Source organism: Crocuta crocuta, unplaced genomic scaffold (genome assembly GCF_008692635.1).
Source record: "Crocuta crocuta isolate KB4526 unplaced genomic scaffold, BGI_CrCroc_1.0 scaffold193, whole genome shotgun sequence".
Taxonomy (NCBI): domain Eukaryota; kingdom Metazoa; phylum Chordata; class Mammalia; order Carnivora; family Hyaenidae; genus Crocuta; species Crocuta crocuta.
The window spans coordinates 5,950,248-5,976,832 of record NW_027529624.1 but is presented as its reverse complement, the minus strand read 5'-3'; the positions used below and the strand labels follow the sequence as shown (position 1 = coordinate 5,976,832).

At 57.3% G+C, this 26,585-nt stretch overlaps 1 protein-coding gene across 1 annotated transcript in view; it reads left to right on the top strand.

The window, feature by feature from the left end:
- The window catches only part of MYH9 (myosin heavy chain 9), a 58,214-nt gene that overhangs the window by 524 nt on the left and 31,105 nt on the right, over positions 1-26,585 (top strand). The window contains exons 2-8 of the mRNA XM_077762058.1: positions 5,308-5,464; positions 20,530-20,557; positions 21,286-21,379; positions 24,007-24,099; positions 24,610-24,673; positions 25,456-25,554; positions 25,907-26,050. Coding sequence (XP_077618184.1) covers positions 5,308-5,464; positions 20,530-20,557; positions 21,286-21,379; positions 24,007-24,099; positions 24,610-24,673; positions 25,456-25,554; positions 25,907-26,050 — 679 coding nt within the window. The remainder of the gene's footprint in view (positions 1-5,307; positions 5,465-20,529; positions 20,558-21,285; positions 21,380-24,006; positions 24,100-24,609; positions 24,674-25,455; positions 25,555-25,906; positions 26,051-26,585) is intronic.

Below are 26,585 nucleotides of genomic sequence, written 5' to 3'. Positions count from 1 at the left end.
GGGGCCCGCCGGGGGGGGGGGGGGGTGGAGTTTGGGGCCAGGCGGCTCAAAGAAAGCCAAGGTGACATCCTCTGGCTTTGTTACTCGAGCATCCTAAAGGAACGTTCTCGCAGTGTTATGTCACCTTTCCTCTGCATAGCCCAACACGCAACAGGAAGCCTGTTTTAGATCACACGTAGGGAGAACATCATGACGTGTGTTGGGGGGGGCGCCCGCCCACGGGCCCTGGTGCTCAGTCTTGGTGGGGACAGGAAGGATAGTTCCTTCTAAAGTAGGGGACTGCCATGCCCTGGTTTCCTGCCTTGCTCCTTCCTCCTGCACCCCCTGGTCCCCTTCCACCTCCCATTTGCCCAGTTTCTTTGGAACCTCTCCCATCTTGTTCTTTTAGAGGCTGTGGGTGTGGCTTAGTTCCCTGGGACATGTGCTTTGAGTGGAGATGAGCACTTGAACCTTTAGTCCGTGCAGCTCGGTGGTGCCCCGGCCATGCCAGGCTTAGCGTCCAGAGAACAGCATGTGTAAAGGGCCTGGGGCGTGCAGAGAAGGCGCAGTCCCTTCCCTTTCTTCTGGCTTTTCAGGACTGCCTGTGCAGAGAGACAGCTCATCACCATAGCGTTTTTCCCTCTCCCGTGTAGTGGGCTGCAAGATCGTACAGTCCTAGGGTCACCAAAGCTCTTTCTCATTTCTAATATCTTCTGCTCACTTTCCAAGCTGTTTCCTTCTAGTTTTGTCCCAGGTAGGGAAGAAGTATCTGGCTCTTATTATTCCTAAAGTAGCTCTTTGTCTAGGTGTGTTGCTATGTTTACCTTGGCCTTCGTGGTCTCAGAGCTAAATAAAACGGTTCTCAAAAGATTTGTTTGAATTGGAGGAAGAAAACAACTTGAGATTCTTACACCCCTCTCATTTCATAGATGGGAAGACCGAGCCTCAGACCCAGGGGTTGGCTCGTGATCACATATGCAGTGATCACAAGGAGGCGCGGGGCTCATTCTGGTCCAGGGATGACGAGTGGCCCCCAAAGAGTCGGCCATTTTATCTCTATCCAGTTTCAGGTGACTTCATGTGTTTCCACAGGGCACTTGCCCTGCTGTCCTGAACTGGTCCTTCTGAGTGCCCTGTTGCGTGCCAGAGCCCTCTGTGAGGCCACAGACCACCTTGGATTGCCCAGAAGCCCTGAGCGCGGCAGCCGCGTGCCGGGGCTGTGCTACCTTGCTCATGGCTAAGTTGGTCCATGATCGTGAGGTTCTTGTTTCCTGCCATGGGGCACCACCCTTTGGGAATGGGCCTGGTTAGTCAGGACCTACCAGAAAGGAGAGACACAGAATGGTCCTCTTGGAAAAGTCCTTTGTCGGCCAGCCTAGCCCAACCTGTTAATACGGGGAGAACCGAGGCCCAGAGAGGACAAGAGCCCAGTGCGGGGTCATCTAGCCTGAGACTGGAGCTCGGGTTTCTTGACCCTCAGCCCCGCTTTCTCTTCCTTGGTGAGAATATTGTATGGACAGAATTAAAAGCCCCTGTCTCTAGGGATGCTAACAGCTGAAATTCAGCATTGGCGACTTGCAGAAAAACAAGGGGCCTTTAAGGAAGCATCATTTGTCTGTTGGGGCAGACGAGGCCTATCGCCTGGGAGTGGGATGCCCCCTAGGCAGGCTCCATAGAGATCGTGCCTACTCTGCTGTGCCCCTGAGCTGACATGGGCTCTGCTCGGTGAAGGGCGATGAAGGCCACGGCAGTTGGGGTCTCCAGGACCTGGCTCAGATCCCTTCCCGACCGCACGCTGTGGCTTCGAGGAGCCTCACTTCCTCGCAGGCGAGGACTCGCGAGACATGTGTGACCCAGCTCATGGCAGGGTCCAGACTGCGCAGCTGCTGCCGTTTGCTCTAAGTGAAGGTCGCTGTTGCGCTGTGTGGCCTTGACTGGTGTCTCTGTTCAGCCCGAGTCCTGCTTAGGGATTTGCTGAGTGTGTTGTGTGGGGGGGCCCCGCGCTCGCCTGCATCAGCTGGCGGCAGACGGTCCTCTCTCCCACAAAGGGAAATGTTAGTGAAGCGGGTTCAGGGACGGCTGCTTCACCCTTCCTCTGTTAGGGTTTCCCTCTGGAGGCAGGCAGGACTCTGGTTGGGGGCATTCGCTCCTGTTTCTGCCGCCTCCCGTGTGCCTCAGACCAGCCTCTCCCTAAGCATCATCCCCAGAAGAGAAGTTGGTTGTCTCTGCCATCGCCTTAACGGGGACCCCAGCAGGTGCAGAGCTGTGGGGGGAGCAGAGCCGCTGGGCGGGGGGTGCCACCTCATTCACAGTCAGCCCCCCTGCACACGACGTTCCACACTGCGACCAGGGAGCCTTCATGCAGCGTATTCTCCTGGCGTTGTGGGCAGCGTGGCTAATCCTGCGCGCAGCTGCTCTGTCTGTTTCCTTGGGGGGGGGGGGGGCCCGGGACAGGGGGCGGCTGGGCACAAAGAGCCTCTGTGGCCCGTGAATGGAGCAGCTCCCTGGCGTGGCCGTGTGGGAGCAAAGCCACTTGCTCGGAGTCCGCGCCTCCGCGAGCATCGAGAGGGAGGCTCGCCGTCAGATCTCCTTCCTCCCACCTGAGCTGCCGGGCTCACGGCTGCTGGCTTGATGGGATTCACCCAGAAGTCTCCAAAGCCCTCTGGAGAGAGGCGTCCATGGGACCTTCTGCCTGCCCAGCTGTCAGAAAGCCTTGTCCCGGGAACCCCAGTCCCCTTCTGCTGTCACGACCAGCTGTTTGCAAACATCTGGCTCCGAGGCACGCCCTAAAAGTGTGGCCATGCGTCCTTGGCTTTCATCGGGCCGAGTTCCTAGAGTGTGGGTTTTCTCAACCCCCAGGAACAGAGCCCGATTGTTTCTGAGCTCCTGGATGATCTCATTGCTCCCCAGCCTTGTATCTCCTCCCTGCCCGACCGTCCCATGGAGGAAAAACCAGAAGTGCCCCGACTTCCTCTTGTCTTCCTGTGATACCCGCACCGCAGGCGGCCAACACCACGTGTGGCCTTCTCTGCTTCAGAGCTTTCCTGGTCCCTTGTGAAAGAGTCGTTGGAGGGAAAACAAATGACTGATTATCCCAGGAAGAAAGAAAATCGAGGGCCCCAAGTCCCCGCCTCCCTACAGAAGAGGCAGCCAGACGCCCTTGGTCGTTTCCAAACTTGGCTGCCATTCTCCACAGGCCACTGTAGGTTACTGGGTCCCTCTGGAGCCCTGCTTTTATTTTTATTTTATTTGAGAGAGAGAGAGAGAGAGCAAGCGAGCATGTGCATGAGTGGGAGAGGAGCAGAGGCAGAGAGACTGAGAATCTTAAGCAGACTCCATGCTCAGCAGGAACCCGATGCGGGGCTGGATCGATCCCACGACCCTGGGATCATGACCTGAGCCGAAATCAAGAGTCGGACGCCCAACCGACTGAGCCACACAGGCTCCCCCGGAGTTCTGCTTTTAGCCTTTAACTTCTGTTTGGAAAGTCCACATGCCACAGCCCTTGGCCACAGCTGGGAAGGGCTTTGTCCTCCCGACTGGTTCCTGTGTGGAGCCTGTCTTGGGGTTCGGCCACAGGCCATCTTCCCTTTAGGCAGGAGCGGACAGGGCGGGCCTGGAAGGGGCCGGGTGGACACATAGCCCAGTGCCTCGTAGGTGTTGGCTGCTATTGGATCGAGGGGCACAGCCATGGACGGTGAGGGTGGAGGCTACTTGTCATGAGAAAAACAAAAAGATAGGAGTTCAGAGAACTGACCTCTGACCAGGGAGGTCTGGCCGGGGGAAGGGGAGACCGAGGGGTGCTCCCAGCTTTGCCATCAGCTGCCTTGGGGCTTTCGGCTGTCACTCAGCAGAGTCAGGGCTACAGGTGTGTGTGTATCACGGCTTCGCATGGCTGCCGCTGGGCCTGCGGTGCGTTGTCCTCGGAAGAGGGGCCTTGGGCTGCGGCCTCCCCCATCTGAGCACCTGTCACCTGGGTGGTCTTAGGAGGCATGCCCAGCTCGTTCAGAATCATCTTTTTTTTTTTTTTTCCCTTTTTTTTGGCTGGGGAGAAGGATCTTGGAAGACAAAGGAGCAGGTTATTAGAAAAAGAATTAGTAGTCACAAGTTCATGCGAATTTACCTTGAGCTGCTGAAGACAGACGGATCTGTCTGGACAGTTGCCACCGGACCCTGCTTTCCTGAAATGCTCGGAGCTCTCCGAGGCCGTGCTGGGTGCCGCGCCAGTCCTGATCAGTGCTCCGTGAGGCATGCGGTCTGCCTGTCCCCGTTTTACAGATGGAGAAATGGAGGGAGAGAGCAGCTAAGAAACTTGCCCTTGCTGGGATTGGAACTCAGGACATTTGACTCTGGGGTCAGATTGTAATCCCATCAAGTCAAACTTGGAGTGTTGGGTGTTTTTTTGGGTGCTTCACATTAAGGGTATTGGCTAATTGGGCTTCCCCTTCAGAGGAAACTCGAGTCTTGGGAGAAGGCTCACAATGGCCATGAAAATGGTCTTTAAGTTTTTGAGGGATTTTCTTTCTTTCTTTTTTTAATGTTTGTTTATTTTTGAGAGAGAGAGCATAAGCAGGGGAGGGGCAGAGAAAGAGGGAGAGAGACAGAGTATGAATGAGTGAGGGGCAGAGAGAGGGAGACACTGAATCCGAAACAGGTTCCAGGCTCTTGAGCTGGCAGCACAGAGCCCGACGTGGGGCTCGAACCCACGAACTGCGAGATCAAGACCTGAGCCGAAGTCGGCCGCTTCGCCGACTGAGCGGCCTAGGTGCCTCTGGTTTTTGAGGGATTGAATGTCCATACAGGATTTGAGTGCCAGAGCGGTCAGCGATACACTTGCCCACAGGTCTGGTCAGGTTTTTCCCGACGCTGGAAAAGTTGAGGCTTGCGTGTCCCTCTGGGAGCCCTTCAGGGAGGAGTACTCTGTTTATGCACAGTCTGCCTGCGGCAGCCCAGTCCTTCTGTGTCTGTGCATCTCGTGATGGTAGGCACGGCTCTTGTTGTCCTTGGGTCTGAGTTTTGTCACTGGACTCGTACCGTCTGCGCAGCTTGCCATGGCGCTTGCCCGAGGCACCCGCCTGCTGGCGCACAGATCCGGCCGTGGTCACGCCATGGGGGCAGGACCCTCGCTGAGTGAGCGGAGATGGCGCTGGTGCGTGCGCCTGTGGCGGGCCTGCCAGAGTGGGGCACGGAGAGCACGGGCGTCCCGGGGCGCTCTCGCCGCAGCCCGAGTCTGGGCCTTCGGTGGCAGATAGCTTTGTCCCCCCAGTTTGCAACCCCTTGAGAATCAAGACTGCCTGACCCATTCCTATTTGCCGCTCTTCTCTCCAGACCTATTCAGGCCTCTTCTGTGTGGTCATCAATCCTTATAAGAACCTGCCCATCTACTCTGAGGAGATCGTGGAAATGTACAAGGGCAAGAAGAGGCACGAGATGCCCCCCCACATCTACGCCATCACAGACACCGCCTACAGGAGTATGATGCAAGGTGAGTGCCGTGGCCTTGCCCGTGGCTGAATCTTTACCTGCACCTGCACTTGTGAACACCTTTGCAGGTGCTCATCCAGGTTCACGGCCACAGGGCGGTAGGGGCTGGATCAGCATTGCTGGCAGTGGTGATGGCGCAGTGCATCATGGGGGTCTCTGAGCCAGTGTGTGAGAGCCAACGCCGATGGCTACCAAAGGGCACGTTCGTATGCCAAGAGAACGTTCTCGAAGCTTTAAAAAACAAGAGTTCCCAATTACTGCAATTTCTCCTTCTTCTCAACTCTCTGTGCCAGTCTCCTCACTGACAGGTCCCTTCTGCTCCTTTTCCTCGTTTTTCGCGTCTTTTCCCATATTCCTTCCTCACAATCTGAAACACGCTAGAGTTTTTCTCTTGTTTCCTTTTTTTTGGTTTTTTAGTTTATTTATTTATTTTGAGAGACAGAGTGAGCAGCAGAGGGGCAGAGAGGGGAAGAGAGAGAAAGTCCCCAGCGGGCTCTGTGCTGACAGCACGGAGCCAGATGCGGGGCTCAAACTCACAAACTGAGATGAGGACCTGAGCCAAAACCAAGAGTCAGACGCTTAACCAACCGAGCCACCCAGGCGACCCTTAAGTTTTTCTTATCTTTAAGAAACAGACACTAAATCTCTCCTGGATTCTGCACCCCCTGGCTTGCGTCCACTCTCTGTGTCCTCACACTGGAGCTTTACTGAGGAAGTACCCCACCCCGCTGGCCCCACCACTTCTCCAGACTGTCTGACAAAGAGGACCCTCTCTGTGTTGCCACATCCACAGCCCTCGCGGGTTCTCGTCTTACCTAACCTCTCCCCGGTGTTGGACAATCTTGACGCCCGTTTTGACAGCCCTTCCTTCCTGTGTAGCCCTCTCTCTGCTTCTCCTGGTGCCTGGCCGCCCCTCCGCGCATCGGTGCTCCTCAGGGCCTCCCCACTTGCTAGGCTGCTCCTCTGGATGTCCGACCCATCTGATGGAGTGGCTTGACCGGCACATTCCGGGGGAGCACCGCGAGTGCTGGCCCTGGGCTCCTGGCAGCCATTTCTCCGTCTACCCGGCCACCCAGGCCCAGCTTTCCCTCTGCTCTCCCCTCTCTCTCTCTTCCTCCTTTTCTCTAGTTCGTCAGCACTCTCTATAGGTTTTATCTCTTCGTATTTCCGACCCCCTTTCCCCTCTTTCGTCCCTTGGCCCTGACCTCACTTAACAGCCTCTGTGGGGTTTTCCCTGTGCTGCTGCTGTGACCTTGTGACCTCTTAACTTTCACTCTTAATAGAGCCCTCCCCCACTCTGCTATTGCCAAAGGCTCATCTTTCTAGAATGCAAATCTGATCAAACCCCCTGCTTCGAAATCTTGAAAAATCCCGAAAAGGCTCTTCCGTGGCCCCAGAGGTAACTGTCCACCCCCCGGCAGCATCAGTGCCCTTTGTCACTGGCTTCCCACCTGCCTCTGACTTTCCTGCTACGTGGCCCCCCCTCCCTTTCCTACCAGGCCGCCCGGCCCATGCCAGCTGCTTATAGGGCCTGGCAGTGCCCTATTCCTTTTCCCTTGGGAAAGACCAGACTGAAGCATTCCTGCCCCCCGGGGAGGGTGTCTAGATGGACTAGATGCGGTGGTACCTCATTGGACTTAGGTGCTTACATACTTTGTTTTCCCTCCTGGACACACACACAGCCCGTGTGGCCTTTATAACCTGGAGCTCAGCCAGAGGCTTGGTGTCTAGTGGCATCTCGTGTCATTCTGAGTCCCAGTCCAATTTCTAGGTGGGGCTGTGCTCCCATACCTCACACTGATTGTGCTTTTCCAAATCCGCATGCACGTGCATGCTTTTTTTTCTTTACACTTTGTGACGAAGCCGGGGAGTGGTGATAGAGAACCTCATATTAGTAGTTTTATCGGTGGCAGTGCGGTTTGAAGTGGCAGCGTTGGGTCTGTGTTGTATCGTGTGCATAGCATTGTGGGGAAGGCCTTTCCTTGCCGAGCCTGATGAAGTATGCAGCATGTACAAGCTTGACCCAGCCTTTGGCTTATGTTTATGCCTATGAAAACTTCTTGAGGAAGCCAGCCCGTTCGTTTTAAAGTAGGATGTCTTGTTTTAAAGTGCTAACTAAAGCAGTCTGGTGGGAGAACATTCTGTGAGATTCCAGAAGAGCCTGAGTCTGTATCTCTAGAGGCTATGAGTCAGTGCCCTCCTCGCTGTCTTAACTGGCCGGGTGCAAGTTCACCCCGGGGTCTCCCTGAGCTCTGCGCTGTGGAAGCAGGGCACGTTCCCACACCTGGATCCTGGATTTGAGCGGTTTTCTAGCGCGCAGGCTTCCTTCACTGTCAGGCAAGCCGTTACGGCAAGGGCAATGTCATGATGGGGGCCGTGGTGCCCACAGGTGGGAGTCCTTAGAACTGGACTCGCAGCCTTTCTTCCGACAGCTCGTGTGATTCCTTCCTAAAGAGGTTTGTCCAGTTTTTATCCAACAACAACAAAATTTGGGGAGCAAAAGTCAGCTCCGTAGGTTGGAGATAACTTACAAAAAGACCTTGAGGGTGTTATGCTGAGTGAAATAAGTCAGGCAGAGAAGGACAAATATCATGTTTGCACGTATAGGAGGATTAGGAGGAACTTGACGGAGGACCAAGGGGGAGAAGAAGGGGGGAAATGGAGAGGGAAAGGGGGAGAGGCAAACCATGAGAGACTCTTGAATGCTGACAAAAACCGAGGACTGATGGATGGGGGGAGGGGGGATGGGCATGGAGGAGGGCACTCGTGGGGAGGAGCACTGAGTGTTATGTGGAAACTAATTTGACAATAAACTATTTGTAAAAAAAAAAGAAAGAAAGGGATGTTTAGAAGGCTGGAGCCTTCCTTTGTGGTGACCGGGAAGTTTTGGCCGTAACGGAATGGCCTTGATAGAGGAAGCAGGGGGCTCCCCAAATGAGGAGAGTGAGTGGGTGGGCGTTTCATCCTTTGGAGATGAGGGATGCCAATCCACTGCAGGCCTGGGAAGCCGGGGGCCTCGGTGCTTCTTTTTAACCATCTGTGAGAGTTCAGGGTCCACGTAATTTCTAACCCTCCATCTGAGAGGTTTCCCCTCACCTTCTGGGTGACGCTGGACTAGCCCTCAGCCCCTGTGGTGACTGATGAGGACATTTCCGAGTCCCTTCTCATTGGGCACAGCCGACCCGCAAACCAGTTAGCCACAGGTCTCTTGTTCTTGGAGCAGAAAACTAATTAACAGGAGTTAACTATGGACAGTGGTACCCGGGGGTCAGCGGGCTCTGAGGAGCTGAGCGCCTTGGCACTGGCTTTGGGGGGAAGACAGGGTTGTTCTCTGCTACTCACCTCTTAAAAGGCACAGCCAGACAGTTCCTCTTCTGCTTTTTCTCTAAACAGGAACTAGACACAGGTTTCCTCCCTGAGCTGCCTGTGGCTTATGACCTGCTAGCATTTGTTCTGCCAAATGCGGTAGTTGGTGGCTTTGTCCGGGGACTTCTATGAGATGGGCTCTTTGCCTGTTCCTGGGACCTCCCTGTGTTTCATCTCTTAAATGCCCTGGTTTGCCTGAGTCCTAACGTCAGCCTCCTGTCCTGCAGTTAGTATTAGTGGTGTCCATTTTCACTTTCAAGAGCAGCCCAGTTTGGATGATCAGTTCTACGGTCGCTCCACCTGTTCGTCAGTGAGCCAGGGTTTCCCAAACTTGGCAACTCTTGCCTTTGGGGCCGGGTAATCCTCTCTTGGGGGCAGGGGGCTTGTCCTGTGCATCGTGGGTGTCTCGCAGCAGCCTGGCCCCTCCCCACTAAACGCCAGCAGCACCCTCCCTCTCCATTGTGACAGCCAGAGATGTCCCCAGACTTTGCTACTAAATGTTCCCCGGGGGGCAGCACTGCCCACGCTTGAGAACCACCGGACTGAGTTTGGGTTGACTGAGTGTCACCTTCTGTGGGTCAGCGGTGCCCCGGCTTGCCAGGGATCCAAGACTCCATGCCGAGGACGGCTGGGATAGATTAGTGCCGTCTGCCCCAGGCACGGACGGGGCGTGGCAGCACTGGGCACCTTGAGTTAGTCCATGGAGAGAGGAGGTAGAAAGGGCCAGAACACCAAGAGGTTTAGTACATTCCGCTGCGCAGGAGGCTGGCGGCCCAGGTGGAGGACAGGACGGGTCCGTCTGCAGACATCTGGGGCTGTGGCTGTAACAGGACAAGCTGCCGCCTCGTCGGCCGCGCGGCTGCAGCAGGTGCCCTGGGAGCTCGGGGCCTGCGGTGGGCGGGGAGGGCCCGGGGAGGCGGGCAGGTGTGCGTCTGCGGGCGGTCACCGCGCAGCCCAGACGTGCCCGGCTGTTCTTGTTCGTGTCAACCCTCGACATTGGCTTTAATTCAAGTTGCGGTGACTTGGCTGGTTCACCCTCCCCAACCCTGGCTTCTTTTCTGTTTGGTCAATTTGTGGCCGTGAATGGGTTCTTCCTGCCACAGAGATTCTGCCGAGGCCCGTTGGACCAGAGCGCAAGCCCCTTTCTGGGCAGAGGACGGGGCTGTGGGCCTGAGGGCACGTCCCGGGGCAGGAGCAACACACACTGTGTTCAAGGTGTGCTGCGGCTGAGAAGTGGCACTCCTGTCCCCGTGGACCCGGCCTTCCGGGCTCTCCTTCTGGGGGTCAGGCTGTGTGCATCTTCTTAACTGACCAGTTAAAGAATCTGACTCGAGCTCATGTCTCTCCCCAGCGAAAGCAGAAAATGTCTTCTGTGCCAATTAGGTAGAATGCCAGGTCCGGTTCGATTTCGGTGACCTCATGGTATTTTAACGAGCTCCCAGCATGTCTGGGGGAAGTGGCAGCAGGGGTTTGCTTTCATTCTAGGGCGAAGCTAATCTGAGAACTATTTACCCTTTGCTCTGGGCTAATCCCACCTCCTCGGCTCAGCGGACGCTGCCCGGAGAAGCGGCTGGTCACCCAGCAGCTGCCCAGAGTGTCCAGCGCGTGTCGGAGCGGCCTCAGCGGCGGACTGACCTCTGGGGTGAGGGGCGGGTGGTTCTAGTGGTGTCTTCGCATCTGAAGGTGGTCCCTCCGATTCGCAAATGAAGGGATGGACCCAGAAATGAACAGTAACTGCCCGTCCAGTCAGCCCTGGAAACGGGGGTCTCCTGATTCCCATCCCCCAGGGGCACCATTGCCCCTCGCTCTCCGGCTGGTGTTTGGAGCACTTCCGAGTGTCTGGCTGGCTGGAGCCCCCCACTCCGTCTCCACACTGTCGCAGCCAGTTGCTCCTGTTGAGCTCCCTGCTTCCCAAGGCCTTTCTGAGGGAAAACAGCGCCGAGTGGGGGAAGCACTGGGGGAGTGATTCGCGGGGCAGGGAAACCGGACTGGGAACGCACGCGCCGGGACGGGCGGCTGAGGCAGCCACGGATGGGATGACCCCACTTAAGCAGGAAGGTGCCAGCCAGCTCACCACACAGAGGCCCCGGTATCCACAGGGAGGTCTGGGGCCAGGCCCTGAGTGCCCACGTTCCTGGCCCTGCCCGCGGGGACGTGCCCCCTGCCCACACACATAGGGTTTCTGTGCACCAGACTTGGTCCCGGCTGGAGGAGGTCCCGAGAGGCAGGGGAGTGAACTTGAGGAGGAGGGAGAGAGCCTGGCACAGGGCAGGGAGCCTCACCTAGCCTTAGACCGGCGGGGCTAATGGGAGCAGCTTTGACGCAGGACACGGTCCCCATAGTGGGTCGCCCACGCCAGTTTGCTGGGCTGCTATAAGCCTCGCTTTTGGAGGAACTTGCCTTGTGTGCCAGAGGTTGTGGTGTGGAGAAAAGCAGCGGGGTTTGCACCCAGCTTGGGTTCCTGACTGACTGGGGACCGCTTTCCCTGAGCCTTCCTGCCNGTGGGGGGGGGGGGGGGGTGTTCTTGCAGGGACCAGACAAAGGGCCTGGCCTGTAGTTGTGCCCTTTTGAAGATAGAAATAGGAGTCTGGAAATGCACTTCTTGACAGCACCGTCCCTTGTCCCTGCCCTCCGTGCACTGAGTTCTTTCCCTCCACGCGCCCACTCGCTTAACAAATGCGATCTCCAAATGCTTCCTCCAGGCAGGCTTGTTAATCTCCTCCGAGAGCAGCTCGGGAGAGTTCAGGCTCTGGTAGCAGCGCGTGCAGGAAGTGACTTGTCAAAGCCACCTTCCCCGCAGCGGCCGCACAGCACACAGGCGTGCGCCGGCAGACGTGGTCGCCACCGTACCCCGTCTCATCCACGGCCCCGAGTGGGCAGCAGGAGGCCCGTGGGTCGACGTGGCTTCCATGGGGCTTCAGGAAAACGTCATGCGCTCGGAGATGGCTCTCTCCCATGGCGCTGAAAGGGATCCTCTGTTGATGTATGGTGGGGACCCGGGGTAGGGGGGGTTCGCTGTGACAAGCGGTCCTGGGCCCACCCGAGCCTGGACGGGGAGGCGCTTTCCTACAGCTCGTCCCAGGAAGCTGCTGGGTCAGGTCCCCCTAGAAGGAAAGCCCAGTCCTCGGAATGAGGCTGCTTAATTATAATTTGGTCATGCCTGTTGGTCTCATTTCTGTAAAACATTCTTTCTAGAAGAGGAATCTGTGGTTCATGGATCCTTTTCAAGGATTCAGCTCTCTTGAGACTTACTTTTTTGTTAGTTTTTTTCATGTTAGTTTTTTTCATCCAACCCATACGCCCTCCGGGCATTGCTCTGGGCCACCTGCCGTGTGAGACCAGAAGGAAGTGCCCTCCGGGAACCTGAAATTTAGAGGGTGGTCAGAGATGTGGCTTCATACACTGTCACTACCCCACTCTATCCCGCAGACACCCAGAAGGCACCTGCAATGTCTGTAATGGCTGAGCTTGTGCTTTTAACCTCCCCAGACGTACCCCTCCCTGCTGCCTGTGAATGCTGCTTACCGGCCGCTTTTCCTGTTCCCTCCAGTCCAGGCTCTGAGACTCCAGCAGAGCCGTCTTCCATTCGGTCAGGACCGATCGTCGGTGTGCTCAGGGGAAAGGGCTGCTTTCCTTCCCCTGCCCGATTTCAGGAAAGAAGCTATCAGATGAGAACAAGACGACTTCTCTAAAAGTAAAGAGGAGAAAGAGAGCTTGAAAGTGTGCAGGTGTGAGAGTCCGTATTCTCTAAGTGGCTTCTGTCAAATGCCTTTGGTCTTGGCCAAGGCCATTGGCCCCGCGTCCACCTTTGCAACAAACTCCAAGGACCCTTGGTGTGCTTGTGGCCAACAGTCGGCGCCAGCTGGGGCTGAGGCCGTCATGCGGGCCAGGCTTGGTGACTCGCTGAGGGTCTGGCCCCACCCTGAGCTGGTCCACACACAGGATAGGGCCAAGGTCTAAGCTGAAGGCCAAGGACACAGGCCATGCCCCAAGGAGCAAATTCTGGCCTAAGAGTTAACAACACGTCTTTCATTTCGTTTGGTTGCCCCTTCTCGAGGTGACCGGGGCCGCTGGCCTCTTCAGGACGCACCTCTGCATGCTATAACCGCTGGCCTCCCAGCGCACGCGCTTCTGCTGTCCTCCACCAGACCAGACGTCCCTCATCACGGGGACATTTCTAAAAGCCAGGCCTGTTGTGGAGCCCGGTGTGTCCTGGAGCTCTGTCTGGTGGTGTCCCTCTTGTTCCTGGTATCCGTTGTCCTTCCCTCCCTGACTGGAGCTGTGAACTGGGGCTCCTGTGGGCCTAGCCCAGTCCCCCGGCCTGTCTCTCCTTTGCCCCGAGGGGAATGCTGTTTAAGAGCGAGGCTGGCTGACCTCTCTGAACATCCCGGTGGCATTTGCTTGCGAGCTGTCCGCACTCACGTGTGACTTTAGAATTTCCCTCCACCCCGACAAACGTGCCAGCGCTGTCTGGGCCGCAGCCCCACCCTGGCAGCCTGGCGCAGGGACATGGCGTCCCAGCAGCGGTGTCTGGCTGGCCTTGCCCGTGCCCCGGAGTCACCTGACTGAGCAGCTGGGTGCCTTTGGGCCGAAAGAGGCCTTGTTTGGGGCCTGGCCTGCCCTCTCCCATAATGAAAGTTAAGTGCAGTCCCTGGGGCTTCCTTCTGATTACTGAGGGTGCCTGGTGGGGGAGGCACCCGTTCTGGGCCTGGGCCTCCTCGGCAGGGTTCAGACGCGGTCTCACCTGGGGCAGCGTGTGGGTGGAGACACTGGGCCACATCCAGCTGCCTTCTGGCCGGGTTGCTGCTGACCCAGCATCTCCCTGGTCTGGAGAGACCATTGCTGGTGACCACGCTGTGTGCTGGGAGGGGGTCCCCTGGCTGTGGCGGCCTAGCTGGTGGGCTCTTGGAGGCTCCGTGACACGTGGGACCTGACGCTCGGCATCGGTCTGCGGCCTGCGCCGACCCCAAGCATCACTCTGTTTTTCTCACCTCTCTGCTTGCCTCCCAAGCACCTGTAACCCAAGCTCGTGAGGGGCTGGCCTTGGAGAAAGTGCCGGATGAGTTTGGCCCCCGAAAGCCTTCCTGGGAGAGTGGGCGGCTCCTTCCCCGCGGCACTGGGGCAGGTCTGCTGGAGGCCGAGCATCTGCCCTGTAGGAAGTGTCCAGGTGGCAGAACTGGACACCCCAAGGCCTGGCTTCTTGGCCCAGCTCATGTGACTTTGACACCGTAGTCGAGTTTCTTGGGATTCCGTGCCCTGACCTCTAGACAGATGTGTTTGAACCAGATGCTCCCCAGGGCCTTCCCAGCCCCCAGGTTCTGAGCTTGGACGTTTCACACCTGGTGAAAGGCCGTGCACCGTGGCCCCTGAGGGCCCGACACTCACGGGGTCTTGTGATAACGAACGCTGGAGTCCCGGCCTTTGTGCCGGGCGGCCTGAGTCTTCCTGTCCCAGGTGGCACTCAGCAGGGTTCACGTGGGGAGCCACCCTGGGCTCCGTGCGCCGTTTCCGTGATGGGCGCGTGCCGTGGTAGGGGAGTGTTTATGCCTGCTGGTCACGGGTCACCTCATGCGGGCGCTGTTCTCCCTTTTTCTTGGCCCATCGCCATTGCTCAAGGAGCCTGAAGACGGGTCCCCAGGGCAGGGCGCTCCCAGGTGTGCCCCCTGGAGCAGCCGCCCCGGAACCCTGGGAGCCCTTCGCTCCATGAGCGTTTGATGAGTCAGTCCCGGCAGCGGCTGGTGGTGAACCCGGCCCTTTCTCTTCCTTCTGTACTTCCTGTCGGGGCTGATGTCACCGCTCTGCAAGTCTTTTTGGCCTTTTATGGACAAGAATCGCAGTTCCTCTCACTGAGGAAGTGAGCGATCCAGCCCCCTAGCAGAAGTCTATACCTGGAGTGAAATACCTGTGGTCAGGCTTTCCCTCACTCCACCTGAGTGGGCTGGCTGGAAACACCTGTCCGGGAGCTCGAGGTCTGTATCAGCTCTGAAAGGCCTTGGGCATTTTGGGTTTAAAATAAAATTGGTAGATGGAATGGCCTCACCACTGAACATGTTACTTAGAACCTTTTTTGTTGTGGTTCTGTGGAGGGTGCACAGTGGAGGTGCAAAGGGCCTGGGGTCATTAAGGACAACGTTTCCAGGTGCCTGTGCTGTGTACCACGTGCTTCAGGCACCCTCGTCATTCAGTCCTTAGAGCAGCGCTGCTGGTGAGGCCGTGGCCTCCGACTCCAAGAGGTGCAGGGGCCAGGCATCTCCAGAGAGAGTGCAGAGTGGAAATCAGATAGTCAGGGCTCCAGGCACACGGAGAGTAGTTGTCTAAGTGTGCTCCGAGGAACCCTGTCTCCACCACCTAAGCAGCTCTGGTATCTAGCTCCTATTCTTCAAGTTGGAAATTCAAGATTTTATCTGATGGAAAGTCCACTATAGAGTTTTTTGGAGCTCAACGGCCCCCAAGTTAGGGGCTGGGCAGAAGAAGGTCAGGGTCCACACTCAGGCTAATGCCTTCATCCCAGCGGGAAATCTGTTTCTCAGAACTCGGTTGTCTGATGGGTGCACTCCCCTCGTTCTGGGCCATGGGGTTCCTGTCTGTCTGTCTGCTTCCTGGTGTGGCAGAAGGAAAGGCAGTTTTCAATAAGCCTTCAGTCCCCATAGGCCCAAATAAGGACTTCAGTCAAAACAGAGCAGCCTGGAGCGCCTGGGTGAGTCCATTGGTTGAGCGTCCGACTTCGGCTCAGGTCATGATCTCATGGTTCGTGAGTTCGAGCCCCGCGTCGGGCTCTGTGCTGACAGCTCGGAGCCTGGAGCCTGCTTCAGATTCTGTGTCTCCCTCTCTCTCTCTCTGCCCTTTCCCTGTTTGTGCTCTGTCTGTCTCTCCGTCTCTCTCTCTCTCTCTCTCTCAAAAATAAATACACACACACACACACACACACGCACACACGCACGCACGCACACAAAACCCAGAGCATCCTGAATTCTGGAGAGTCGGTGTNCTCATGGTTCGTGAGTTCGAGCCCCGCGTCGGGCTCTGTGCTGACAGCTCGGAGCCTGGAGCCTGCTTCAGATTCTGTGTCTCCCTCTCTCTCTCTCTGCCCTTTCCCTGTTTGTGCTCTGTCTGTCCCTCCGTCTCTCTCTCTCTCTCTCTCTCAAAAATAAATACACACACACACACACACACACGCACACACGCACGCACGCACACAAAACCCAGAGCATCCTGAATTCTGGAGAGTCGGTGTGCCACAAGGTTACCACGTGGGGCAGGTCTTACAGAGTAGAGTGGGTGTTGAGGAGGGTCCCCGCTGGAATGCATCGGGGGTCTGGCAGAGTAAACTGAGTCAGGCGACGAGCTTCCTGGTTGCTGAGAATTCTAACTGTCCCAGTCCCCGGGAGAGCTTCTGAGCTGAGGAACACATCCAGAAGCAGTATGGGAAGAGACACATGCAAACCTGGGTCTGTCCCTCAACCATGGCCTCCGCCTGTGAGACCGCAAGATAACACACCCAAAGACACTGTAAGAACTGAAAAGATCTTTCCAGACTTACGGGGCCACAGCGTCCTTCACTGCAGGCCAGTGGGTTTGAGGCACCAACAGATGGGGACAATAGCTGAGGAGACGAGGGAGCCCTCCATCAGTTTTTCTCTGCAAAAGCATTTGCCCAAAAGAATATTCCGGCAAAGTGAATTAAGGCTTCTTTATAAAATGAGAGCATTGGAGTGTTTCCTTTTAGGCTGTGTGGACACTGATGCTTCAGGGATCGGGGGTGAAGGGTCAGGGAGGAGGGACTGGAGATGGCGAAGTGCACGGAGGTCGCGCCGTGTGGGGGTTTAGCATTGGGAACTGAAGCGTGTGTGGGCCTGTGTGTGCGCGCTCACACACGCAGCTGTGCACGCCGCCGTGTGTGCGTCCGTATTTGTGTTCGTGCACACCCACGCCCATACCGGTATGTCCACATGTGTGTGCCCACATGCCCGCGTGCACATGTGTCCACGCAGCCCATCCACATCTGCGTGTGTGGCTGTGGGTCTGCACATGTGTGTGTTTGTGGCCTCTGCTTCCTGTTGTTCAGTGGCTCAGCATCTGACTCCTCCTCACACAATTAGAGGAATTCCAGCCATCCCCGGGACGGGGCCTGGGCAGCCCTGGGAAAACGGTTCCTTCTGGAAGGGCCGGGAATGTTTCCTTTTATGGTAGCGTCGGCCGCTGCCGCCTTATGACTTGCCAGCACGCACAGGTACATTCTTGCCCAGCTTGCGGAGCAGTGACTAGACGAGTCCGCGGCCGGGCCCGTCCCCCGGGAGGTGCAGCGTGGGGGGGTGGGGGTGGGGGGCGCCTGGGCCTGGGATCCCAGCCGCGTACACTGTCCTTGGGGGGCGGGTACTGGAAACTGCCCCGTCTTCCCCAGCCCTTAGCCCCTGCTCCCCCCTGCCCCGTGTCTGTCTTTCGGAGCCCCTGCCCCCTGGGCCCTTGTTGCATGCTCTAGAAGGCCCTCGTTTTGTGGGAAAGTTGGGGCAAGGGGGCATGGGGTCAAGGTTGCCGACTGCGGCCCGCTCTGAGAAGTTAGTTGCCCAGGGGTGAGCGGGCCATGGGGTTGTGTGGGTGAAGGTGCCCGGCGAGTTCCCTCGCACCCCCACACTTGATATTTCTCGGGGCTGGAGGGAGGGCTGCGCAGGAGGGCGGGGGCTGTGAGGCTTAGTTTTGCCTCTTTTTGTCTGGACGTCCTGTCTCCCTCCCGGGTGACCCCAGACACGGGTGGGGGATGGTCATCAACACGTGCTCACTGAGCGCGGGCCTGTTGGGGGCTCTCCTCGCGAAGACGCAGGCGACCTAGCTGAGCCGTGTCCGTTGGTGTTGAGCAGCTGAATCCGTCTCCCGGGGCCATGAACATGGGGAGCCATGAGTCAGTCTCCCATCATCCCTTCCTGCAGGGCCCCTGGCTGGGCAGCGGCAGCCAGTGAGCGTGTCCCTTCCGGGTCCCCGGCGTTGGCTTCTGTGCTGCACCCCTAGTGCTGATGGTGTCCGGTCCTCTGCTGTCACTCCTCGGCTAGTGCTCCTCTGTTACTCCTCAGCTAGTCCGCTGTTACTCCTCAGCTGGTGCTCCTCTGTTACTCCTCAGGTAGTCCGCTGTTACTCCTCGGCTAGTGCTCCTCTGTTACTCCTCAGCTGGTGCTCCTCTGTTACTCCTCGGCTAGTGCTCCTCTGTTACTCCTCAGCTAGTGCTCCTCTGTTACTCCTCTGTTAGTGCTCCACTATAACTGCTTGGCTAGTCCTCCGCTGTTACTCCTCAGCTAGTCCTCGTTTACTCCTCAGCTAGTGCTCTGCTATTACTCCTCAGCTAGTGCTCCTCTGTTACTCCTCAGCTAGTGCTCCTCTGTTACTCCTCCGTTAGTGCTCTGCTATAACTGCTTGGCTAGTCCTCTGCTGTTACTCCTCGGCTAGTCCTCTGTTACTCCTCAGCTAGTGCTCCTCTGTTACTCCTCTGTTAGTGCTCCACTATAACTGCTTGGCTAGTCCTCCGCTGTTACTCCTCAGCTAGTCCTCGTTTACTCCTCAGCTAGTGCTCTGCTATTACTCCTCAGCTAGTGCTCCTCTGTTACTCCTCAGCTAGTGCTCCTCTGTTACTCCTCCGTTAGTGCTCTGCTATAACTGCTTGGCTAGTCCTCTGCTGTTACTCCTCGGCTAGTCCTCTGTTACTCCTCAGCTAGTGCTCCTCTGTTACTCCTCCGTTAGTGCTCTGCTATAACTGCTTGGCTAGTCCTCCGCTGTTACTCCTCAGCTAGTCCTCTGTTACTCCTCAGCTAGTGCTCCGCTATTACTCTTCAGCTAGTGCTCCTCTGTTACTCCTCCGTTAGTGCTCCGCTATAACTGCTTGGCTAATACTCCTCTGTTACTCCTCACCTAGTGCTCCTCTATTACTGCTTGACTAGAAGTCCTCTCTTATTTCTCAACTAGTATTTCTCTATTACTCCTCAGTTAGTACTCCTTTATAACTGCTTGACTAGTACTCCTCTGTTATTCCTCAACCTAGTACTCATCTATTATTCCTTAGCTACTGCTCCTCTATTACTGTTTGATTAATAGTCCTCTTATTCCTCAACCTAGGACTCCTCTGTTACTCCTCAGCTTAGTACTCCTCCATTGGGGCTTGACTAGTACTCCATTACTACTTGACTAGTACTCCATTACTACTTGACTAGTGCTCCTCTACTATTCCTTGACCTAGTAGTCCTCTTACTTCTCAGCTTGTACCCTCCTGATACTATTGCGGCCTGACTAGTTTTCCTCTGTTCCTCCTCATTAAGTCCTCCCGCTGCCGCGACAGTGCCGCTGTCACCCATAGTGGTGACCTCACGACGGGGAAGTAAATAGCAGCCATTTGTGGAGTTCATTCTGTTTCATGCCTTATTTCTGTTCCACGCTAATCCCGTCAGGGACTTAGTAGCGTATTTACTTTATGGATAAGGAAACTGAGACTTGGGATTTAAATGCCTCACTGCAGCTCAAATGTCAGTAAACAGCCTGGTCCTGGGTTCACCGATTTGACCTCAGGGAGTTGAGGGGATTACACAGGCTGGGGTGAAAAGGGGAAAAACCGAAGTTTGTGTTCTCAGTCACTGCGTAAAAGTGGACACCCAGCCCTGGGCCAGTTCAGCCCAGATGCCTTCCAGCATCTCCGTCAGACTTAGCTTTCATTTTTATTTTATGTTTTTTTTTTATTCTTATTTATTTCTGAGAGAGAGAGAGAGAGAGAGAGAGAGGCAGAGTGAGCCGGGGAGGGTCAGAGAGAGAGGGAGACACAATTGGAAGCAGGCTCCGGGCTCTGAGCTGTCAGCACAGAGCCCAACATGGGGCTCAAACCCGTGAACCGTGAGATCATGACCTGAGCCGAAATCGGACACTTAACTGACGGAGCCACCCAGGTGCTCCCAGACTCAGCTTTCAAAGTGTGGACGTTACTGTCCCTCCAGCACACAAGGTGACCAGGGGAGTGAGCTAAGGGAGTGGCAGCTGGGGCGGTTGTAGAAAGTTCCTGACAGCCAGGCCCAGAGACCCAGCTTGCCCCAGACACCGGTCAGAAGCTGGGATTCTGACAGGTTTGCGTCCCTTCCCAGCTGCCCCTGAACGAGCCTCACTGAGCCCTTTGCACGCACCAGACTGGGCCCTGCTGCTTCCGTGCATGTGTGCTCGTGTCCCCATCCCGGGGGAAGGCTGGGGCTCTGGGAGCCCGGGCACAGGTCTGAGGTCCCACACACCCTGTGGCAGGGGCGGTGCTGTGCCCCAGCCTGGTCTGCCCGGCCTACACCCAGCCGCTTCACCAACGTTCCCGGGCCTTATTTCTGCGGCCCCTGCACCAATGGTCTACACACGGGGCAGGCCTCCCCTCTGCCCTGGGTGCAGCACACTCCTGGGGGGCTCTCTGGAGATGGGCTTTCTGGGAGGTGGTTTCCTGGAGGCAGGCCGGGCAGTCTGAGCTCATGGAACGGTGGAGGGATGGGGGCAGCTGCCCAGTGACACCGGCACCCCTGAACGTCCCTTGTCCATGTGAGGCATCTTGTCGGCATTTGCCGGCTGGCCTGCGGGCCCCCCCCGCCCCAAGGGTGGCGGCTGAGGCTTTCTGCTCCTGGGAACGGGCAGCTCTTCAGAGGCCTGAGAGGGCGGCTTCTGCAGCCGGCAGAAGTTAACCTGATGTCTCTTCTGTTTCAGACCGAGAGGACCAGTCCATTCTGTGCACGTAAGTGTTTCTGTCCCGGTGGCGGGGCCTGGGGTGTTCTTGCCGTGAGGACTCCTATCGAAACCTAGGCTGCTGAGCTCCGCCCCCAGTCAGGCCCTTCCCTGAGGGACAGGCCTTGAGGCCGTAGGTTTCTGCTCTGTAGCCCCACAGCACGGATAAGCTTGATTTCAGGGCCAGACGTGGACTCGCCCTCCGCGTGGCCTGTGGGGAGGTCCGCAGCAGAGAGGAGCAGGAATCTTCTTGACAGAGCACAGCTGGGAGCTGCTGGGCTCCTCTAGAACACGGGCTCCAAACGGTGGCTTTCTTTACCTGCTTTGAATCAAGCAGACACCGGATGGTTCGCCCTGGCCCTGTGAACTTAACAAGGAGATAAATAAACCCCATTGCGGGGGGAGTTGATGGTAGAGAACGTTCCTTCAAGTGGGCTTGAAGGGACGTGTGTAAGTGCCTTTGACCCCTGAGTCAACAGCTGCCTAGAGCAGAGCCTGAGACTTTATGACCGGGGCAGCCAGTGGGTCCGAGTGGTCTGCTGTCAGGCTCCAGGGGACCATGGGAAGCGGCCGGAGTGAGGATTCCAGAACTTAGCGTTTATTTGCCTGCTCCCTTTTCTACCACCAGGTGTTGGGTCCCTCCCCGACACCCAGCAGAATGGGAGGCAGCAGAGCCTGTGTGTTGGGAAAGGGACTTGGCCACGTCTCCCCTGAGAACTTTCTCTGCTCTCTTGGCAGGGGTGAGTCTGGAGCCGGCAAGACGGAGAACACCAAGAAAGTCATCCAGTACCTGGCTCACGTGGCCTCCTCGCACAAGAGCAAGAAGGACCAGGTGAGTGCCAGCCTTCCTCCCACGGAAGCTCCTGATCTTCCTGAGGAAGAGCATTTAATGATTTGTAGTTTGGAGCCTTTTGGGGAATCGAAGCAGAGGCCGGACCCACTTTCACGGGAGGCGGCAGCTTGGCCCTGTTGGACAGGTCCGATGGTAGCCAGCCCCCTTCTCCCCCCGGCCTCCTAACTTCCTGGGTGGCTGTGGAGACCGAAGACCACCAGGTTTTGCAGAGCCGCGCTCCTGGCATTTACGGCTAATTGCTCTGTGGCCCCCGCGCCCCCCAGGGCGGAAGAGGGACGCCCAAACTCGGTTCTCAAGTTGCTGGACACTTGAAGCCTCTCGGGCAGCCCTGCGTTTTGAGTCCCCGCTGCTTCTCCGTGCTGTTGAAATGCCTCTGGGTGGACAGTCCCCCCAGTGAAGAGAGAAAGGGCACCTGGAAAGTCATCTCACTTCCCTTTTTCTCCCCCTCCCTCTTGATGGACTATGGTCGAACCCAGCAGTGCCCTCGCTAGGTGAGCTTGCACGTTTACTGCACGTTCTGCACCGGGAATGCGTGTTGTGCCCATCGTGTGCCCTTGAATTACGTCTCTTCTCCTGAGCAGCTTTTCACTCCACACCGTTGTCACCTTCTGCGGCTAGACCTCTCCTCGTAGGCTCAGCTCACTGACTGTCTTGGGAGGAGGGGCTGGGTGTGACACGCGGTGACCTCTCGCACACTCTGAAATGACAGCTCCCGCAGAGCGGGGACCGGCCCAGAGCTCCCCGGGCACACGGCGGCTGTAGGGCCCCCGGGGCAGAACCCCGACCAAGGTCCGGCGGAACGGGGATCTCTCCCGGAGCCCCATGTGCTCGGTGTCTGGACCAGATGCAGGTGTCTCCCGCCAGCACAGAGCAGTGCCGGGGAGGCCCCACACTGGAGTTTCCCAGGGTTGGGGATGGCCAGTCCTAAGCATGCCCGTGTGGTGCGCTCTCTCTTTCTCTTAAGCACACACTCTTAGGCTTCCTTGTGAAATCTAAGTGCCCACGGTGTCCCCTCAAGCCACTGGGGGGACCTGCGCCGTGTCAGCGTGGCGCCCCCTTGCTGGGGAGCCGTGTGCAGCGTCTGGAAGTAAGTAGAGGTGTGTGTGTCTTTCTGCATGCAGACCTGGGGTGTGCCCTGCCGAATGTCCTAATGAGCACAGTCTTCTGGAATCAGACCAAACGTAACTTCTCGTGTGCCAGACTTCTCGAGGCATTCTAAATCTTTTTCCGCGGGGCGTCAGGAGTTATATTTAGAAACTAATAAAGTTTCTCTTGCTCCCTCTCTCTCCAGCCCCCATTTTCCATTCTCTTTAGGAGGCCTGTTTTAAAAACAGAGCTGTGAGGTTAGGAGTCCTCTAGCTGTGGTTTTCCGTCTCTGAACTTGCAGGAAAATCCATTTCCCAACTATTTGTTGAATGTCTAGTATGTGCCTGGGTCCTCTGGAGGGCGGCCTTGGAGTCCCTGCCCTGGAGGACGGGAGACAGGACCGCAGTTACAGAGTCCGAGCACAGATCCGTGTGCCTTATGTCTGGGACGCGAGTGGGCACTCCACTCGGAGGAGACGGCCAGCTGGGGGGTGGGGTGATGAGTGGGAGCAAACTTGTCATGTCCTATGTCTCAGGTCGTGCTGTGGGACAGGCAGTCTGTCCCCAAGTGGAGAGATTGAACAAGTGGCCTCTGGCCTCCGACTGCTGCTCGGCCCCCAGTTGTAAAGGCCACTGACAGTTTAGTAGATTCCCTTGCCTGAAGCTGTACAGTGATTTTCCACACACAGCTGGGGCATGGGACACTTGAACTTGGTTTATAGCTCTTGTATTCTAGAGCCTGTCTCGGCACACGCTGGGTGAGAGCTCTCCCTTGCAGTGAGCCAGATGCTTATCCCGAGGCTGCCCACCGGAATGTCCCAACCTCNGGACCTTGGGGCCACCCTGCTTTGCTGCCCTGTGTACCCTGAGGATCGGGGGTAGGTGTTTTACCAGCCGCGTGGCATCATGAGACCCCGAGTAGAGATTACCGGTGTTGTCGATTAAACAGTTTAGAACCCGCGGTGGGCCTTGCCGGCCCCCAGCTCACATGCCACACACGCTGGCCATACATTTGGGGGGGTGGCGGCACAGGGTCCAGCAAGGCAAGCGCAGCGTTAATGAGGACATGGATGAAATGAGCCGGTGTCTTTTATGGAGCTGATTCCTCCTCTCCTTGTCCTGTGAAAAGGAGGAAAAAAACATTGGGTGTCTGGCGGGGCAGAGAGGACAGGGAGAAGCCACTGTTCCTAGAGGGTGGGGCTCTGCGCCAGGGGAGAAGCAGTGCCTCCTGGTCACGGTCACGTGCTGCTCCCTGCCGTGGTGGGCGCCCTCCATTGTCGAGCTGGGGGAGCCGCCCACCTTCCGTCCTGGGGATGCTGCTGAGTCTGTCCCCTGGCGGGAAGGTTGCTCCTGAGTAACACAGGGGCCCGGCCGCGGCTGGCGTGGCTGGAATGCCATTCGTTCCTGGCGCGCTGGGCGTGTAGACGTGGCTCTGCCGCCAGCCCCCTGCCGCCTGGCAGAGTGGGTCCGACCACCCGAGCCGCTGCCCAGCCGTCACCGGGTCCCTGGGTTCCCTTCCAGGGCGAGTTGGAGCGGCAGCTGCTGCAGGCCAACCCCATCCTGGAGGCCTTTGGGAATGCCAAGACCGTGAAGAACGACAACTCCTCGCGATTTGTGAGTAGTGGCCAGCCGCGCCCAGCTCGCAGGGCACTGGCTCCTGCCCACAGCTTGGGCACACGTCGCCTTCTGGCTGCCGCTCTCGCCTCTAAAAGCGAGGCAGCTTCGGCCCTGGTGCCTCCCAGCCTGTGGTGAGGAGTAGGCTGGGGTGCACCCCAGCTGGCGGGGACCTGCACACGGGGCTGCTTCAGCCCAGGTGGCAGAGATGGGGGGGCAGTGGGGAGTTACCTGCCCACCTCGCTCCCTGTCCCCTTGTAGCCAGCAGCCAGATCGAGGACTGAGAGCACTTTGGCGCCTCAGCGGGTGAACTTAGGCACCTCTTGACCTTGTCCTGGCCCAGGCTTTTTCAGCGGCATAGCTCTGAGTCCTGAGTACCTGTGCAGTGCACGGCATGGGATCCTGGCCTCCAACATGGGCACAGTCTCTTGATGTTCCCCCTTTGGGCTATACCACGGGAGCTGGAGGCTGGAGGCTGGGCTTCTGATCTCCTCCTTTGTCTCTCCTTAGGGCAAATTCATTCGCATTAACTTTGACGTCAATGGCTACATCGTGGGAGCCAACATTGAGACTTGTATCCTTGGTCTGGAGGGGCAGGACAAGACCTTGATGGACAGGAAACTGCTTCCTGATTCCAGCAGCTTCCCCCTCCCGGGCCAGTTAGGACACCTCACCTGTGGCTTCGGGAAGGGTACCCGGAGAAGCTCAAGGAACACTCAAGCCTGAGCTCAGGGTTTTCTGAACTAGCAGGACAGAGTTCTACTTCAAAAGGGATGGGACGACAGAAGACCCTCCAGTGTGGTTCCCAGAGGGACAGGGTTCGAGTGGAGGTTCCTTCCTCTCTCCCTGGTACAGGCATCATAGCCTCACTGGTGAGAATGTTCTGTTCTTCATCCCCTTGTGAGAGGGGGCTCTTGATTTTTATTTTATTTTATTTTAAAATTTTTTTTGTAACGTTTACCTATTTTTGAGAGAGAGAGCATAATCAGGGGAGTGGCAGAGAGAGAGGCAGACGCAGAATCCGAAGCAGGCTCCAGGCTCTGAGCTGTCAGCACAGAGCCCAATGCAGGGCTCGAACCCGCGAATCGCGAGACTATGACCTGAGCTGAAGTCAGATGCTTAACCAGCTGAGCCACCCAGGCGCCCCAAGACGGGGCTCTTTACATAGACAGGGCTCCCAAGTGTGAGAGCTGCTTTCAGACAGGCTGTACCCCCGGAAGAAGAGAGCTGAGACCGTTGGCTTTTGTTTGATTCTGCCATTTTTCTGCCTGGTGAAGTTCAGTCACTTTCGATGGGAACGGGGATGGTGGGGGCGGCCTCCCATCCTGCTCCCACAGCTCCTTGACGTTTGCCAAGATCTTTTGGAGAAATCTCGTGCTATCCGCCAAGCCAAGGAGGAACGGACCTTCCACATCTTCTACTACCTCCTGTCTGGGGCTGGAGAGCACCTCAAGAGTGAGTAGCCGGCTGGGGGCCTGGCACGGGGGCTGTGGGCCCGAGTCGGGCCGCACGTTCCGCTTGGGAAATGAAACTGCCAGCCCTCCGAGGCCTCGGCCTCCCGTTCTGAGCACGTGGGAGAAGAGCCAGGGCGGTCGGTCGAGTCTGCCTCCGTGAATCGCGGGGCCCCGACGCTCTCGGCGGCTACGTGCGCGTCAGTGTCACGCCGAGGAGGGGCCGTTGCCGGCTCCTCTGTAGCTCCGGGCTCTGAGGGGCGCCTCCCGTTCTCCCAAAGCTCGGAGGCGCCAGTGCTGACTGCAGCCCTGGTTACAGCTCCTCCCTGACCCCCTCTGCCCTCCTCCCCTTACAGCGGACCTCCTGCTAGAGCCGTACAACAAATACCGCTTCCTGTCCAACGGGCACGTCACCATCCCAGGGCAGCAGGACAAGGACATGTTCCAGGAGACCATGGAGGCCATGAGGATTATGGGCATCCCAGAAGAGGAGCAAATGGGTACAAGGCTGGCCCTCCTGTGGGTGAGGGAGGGGAGGCAGGAGACCGGCCACCATTCCCTACGAGGCACTGGGGCAGCCGAGAGGCCTGGAGAGGGCTTCCTGTCGGCTCTGACTCCTAGGGAGTCCTGCAGAGGCCCGGAGGAAGGCCTTGAGTGCACAGGAAGCAGTGCCTCATATGTGCGTTTCAGGGTTATTTGTTCCCAGTGCTACCACAGGCGTTTCTGCACAGGGGAACAAAGGACAGGTGCCTAACTGCCCGGGGCCCGAGTCTACTGCTCCAATCCTTGCCATTTGCTGAGAGGGGAATATTCCTACTTGGTCGGAAAGGGGCGGGGGCCGGGATCGTTGCTTTGGTGAAGTTTGGAGCCATGCCTGTGTCTTCCTATTTCCCCAGAAAGAAGGTAAAGAAGCCTTGAGGCTTTATTTTTGAAAGATTGGGGGACAGGGAGAACACACCCCGTTCTCTAACCTGAGGGTTGAAGCCCCCTTGGCTCAGCCACGGACAATATGCAAATGGCGGGTACAGTTTTGTC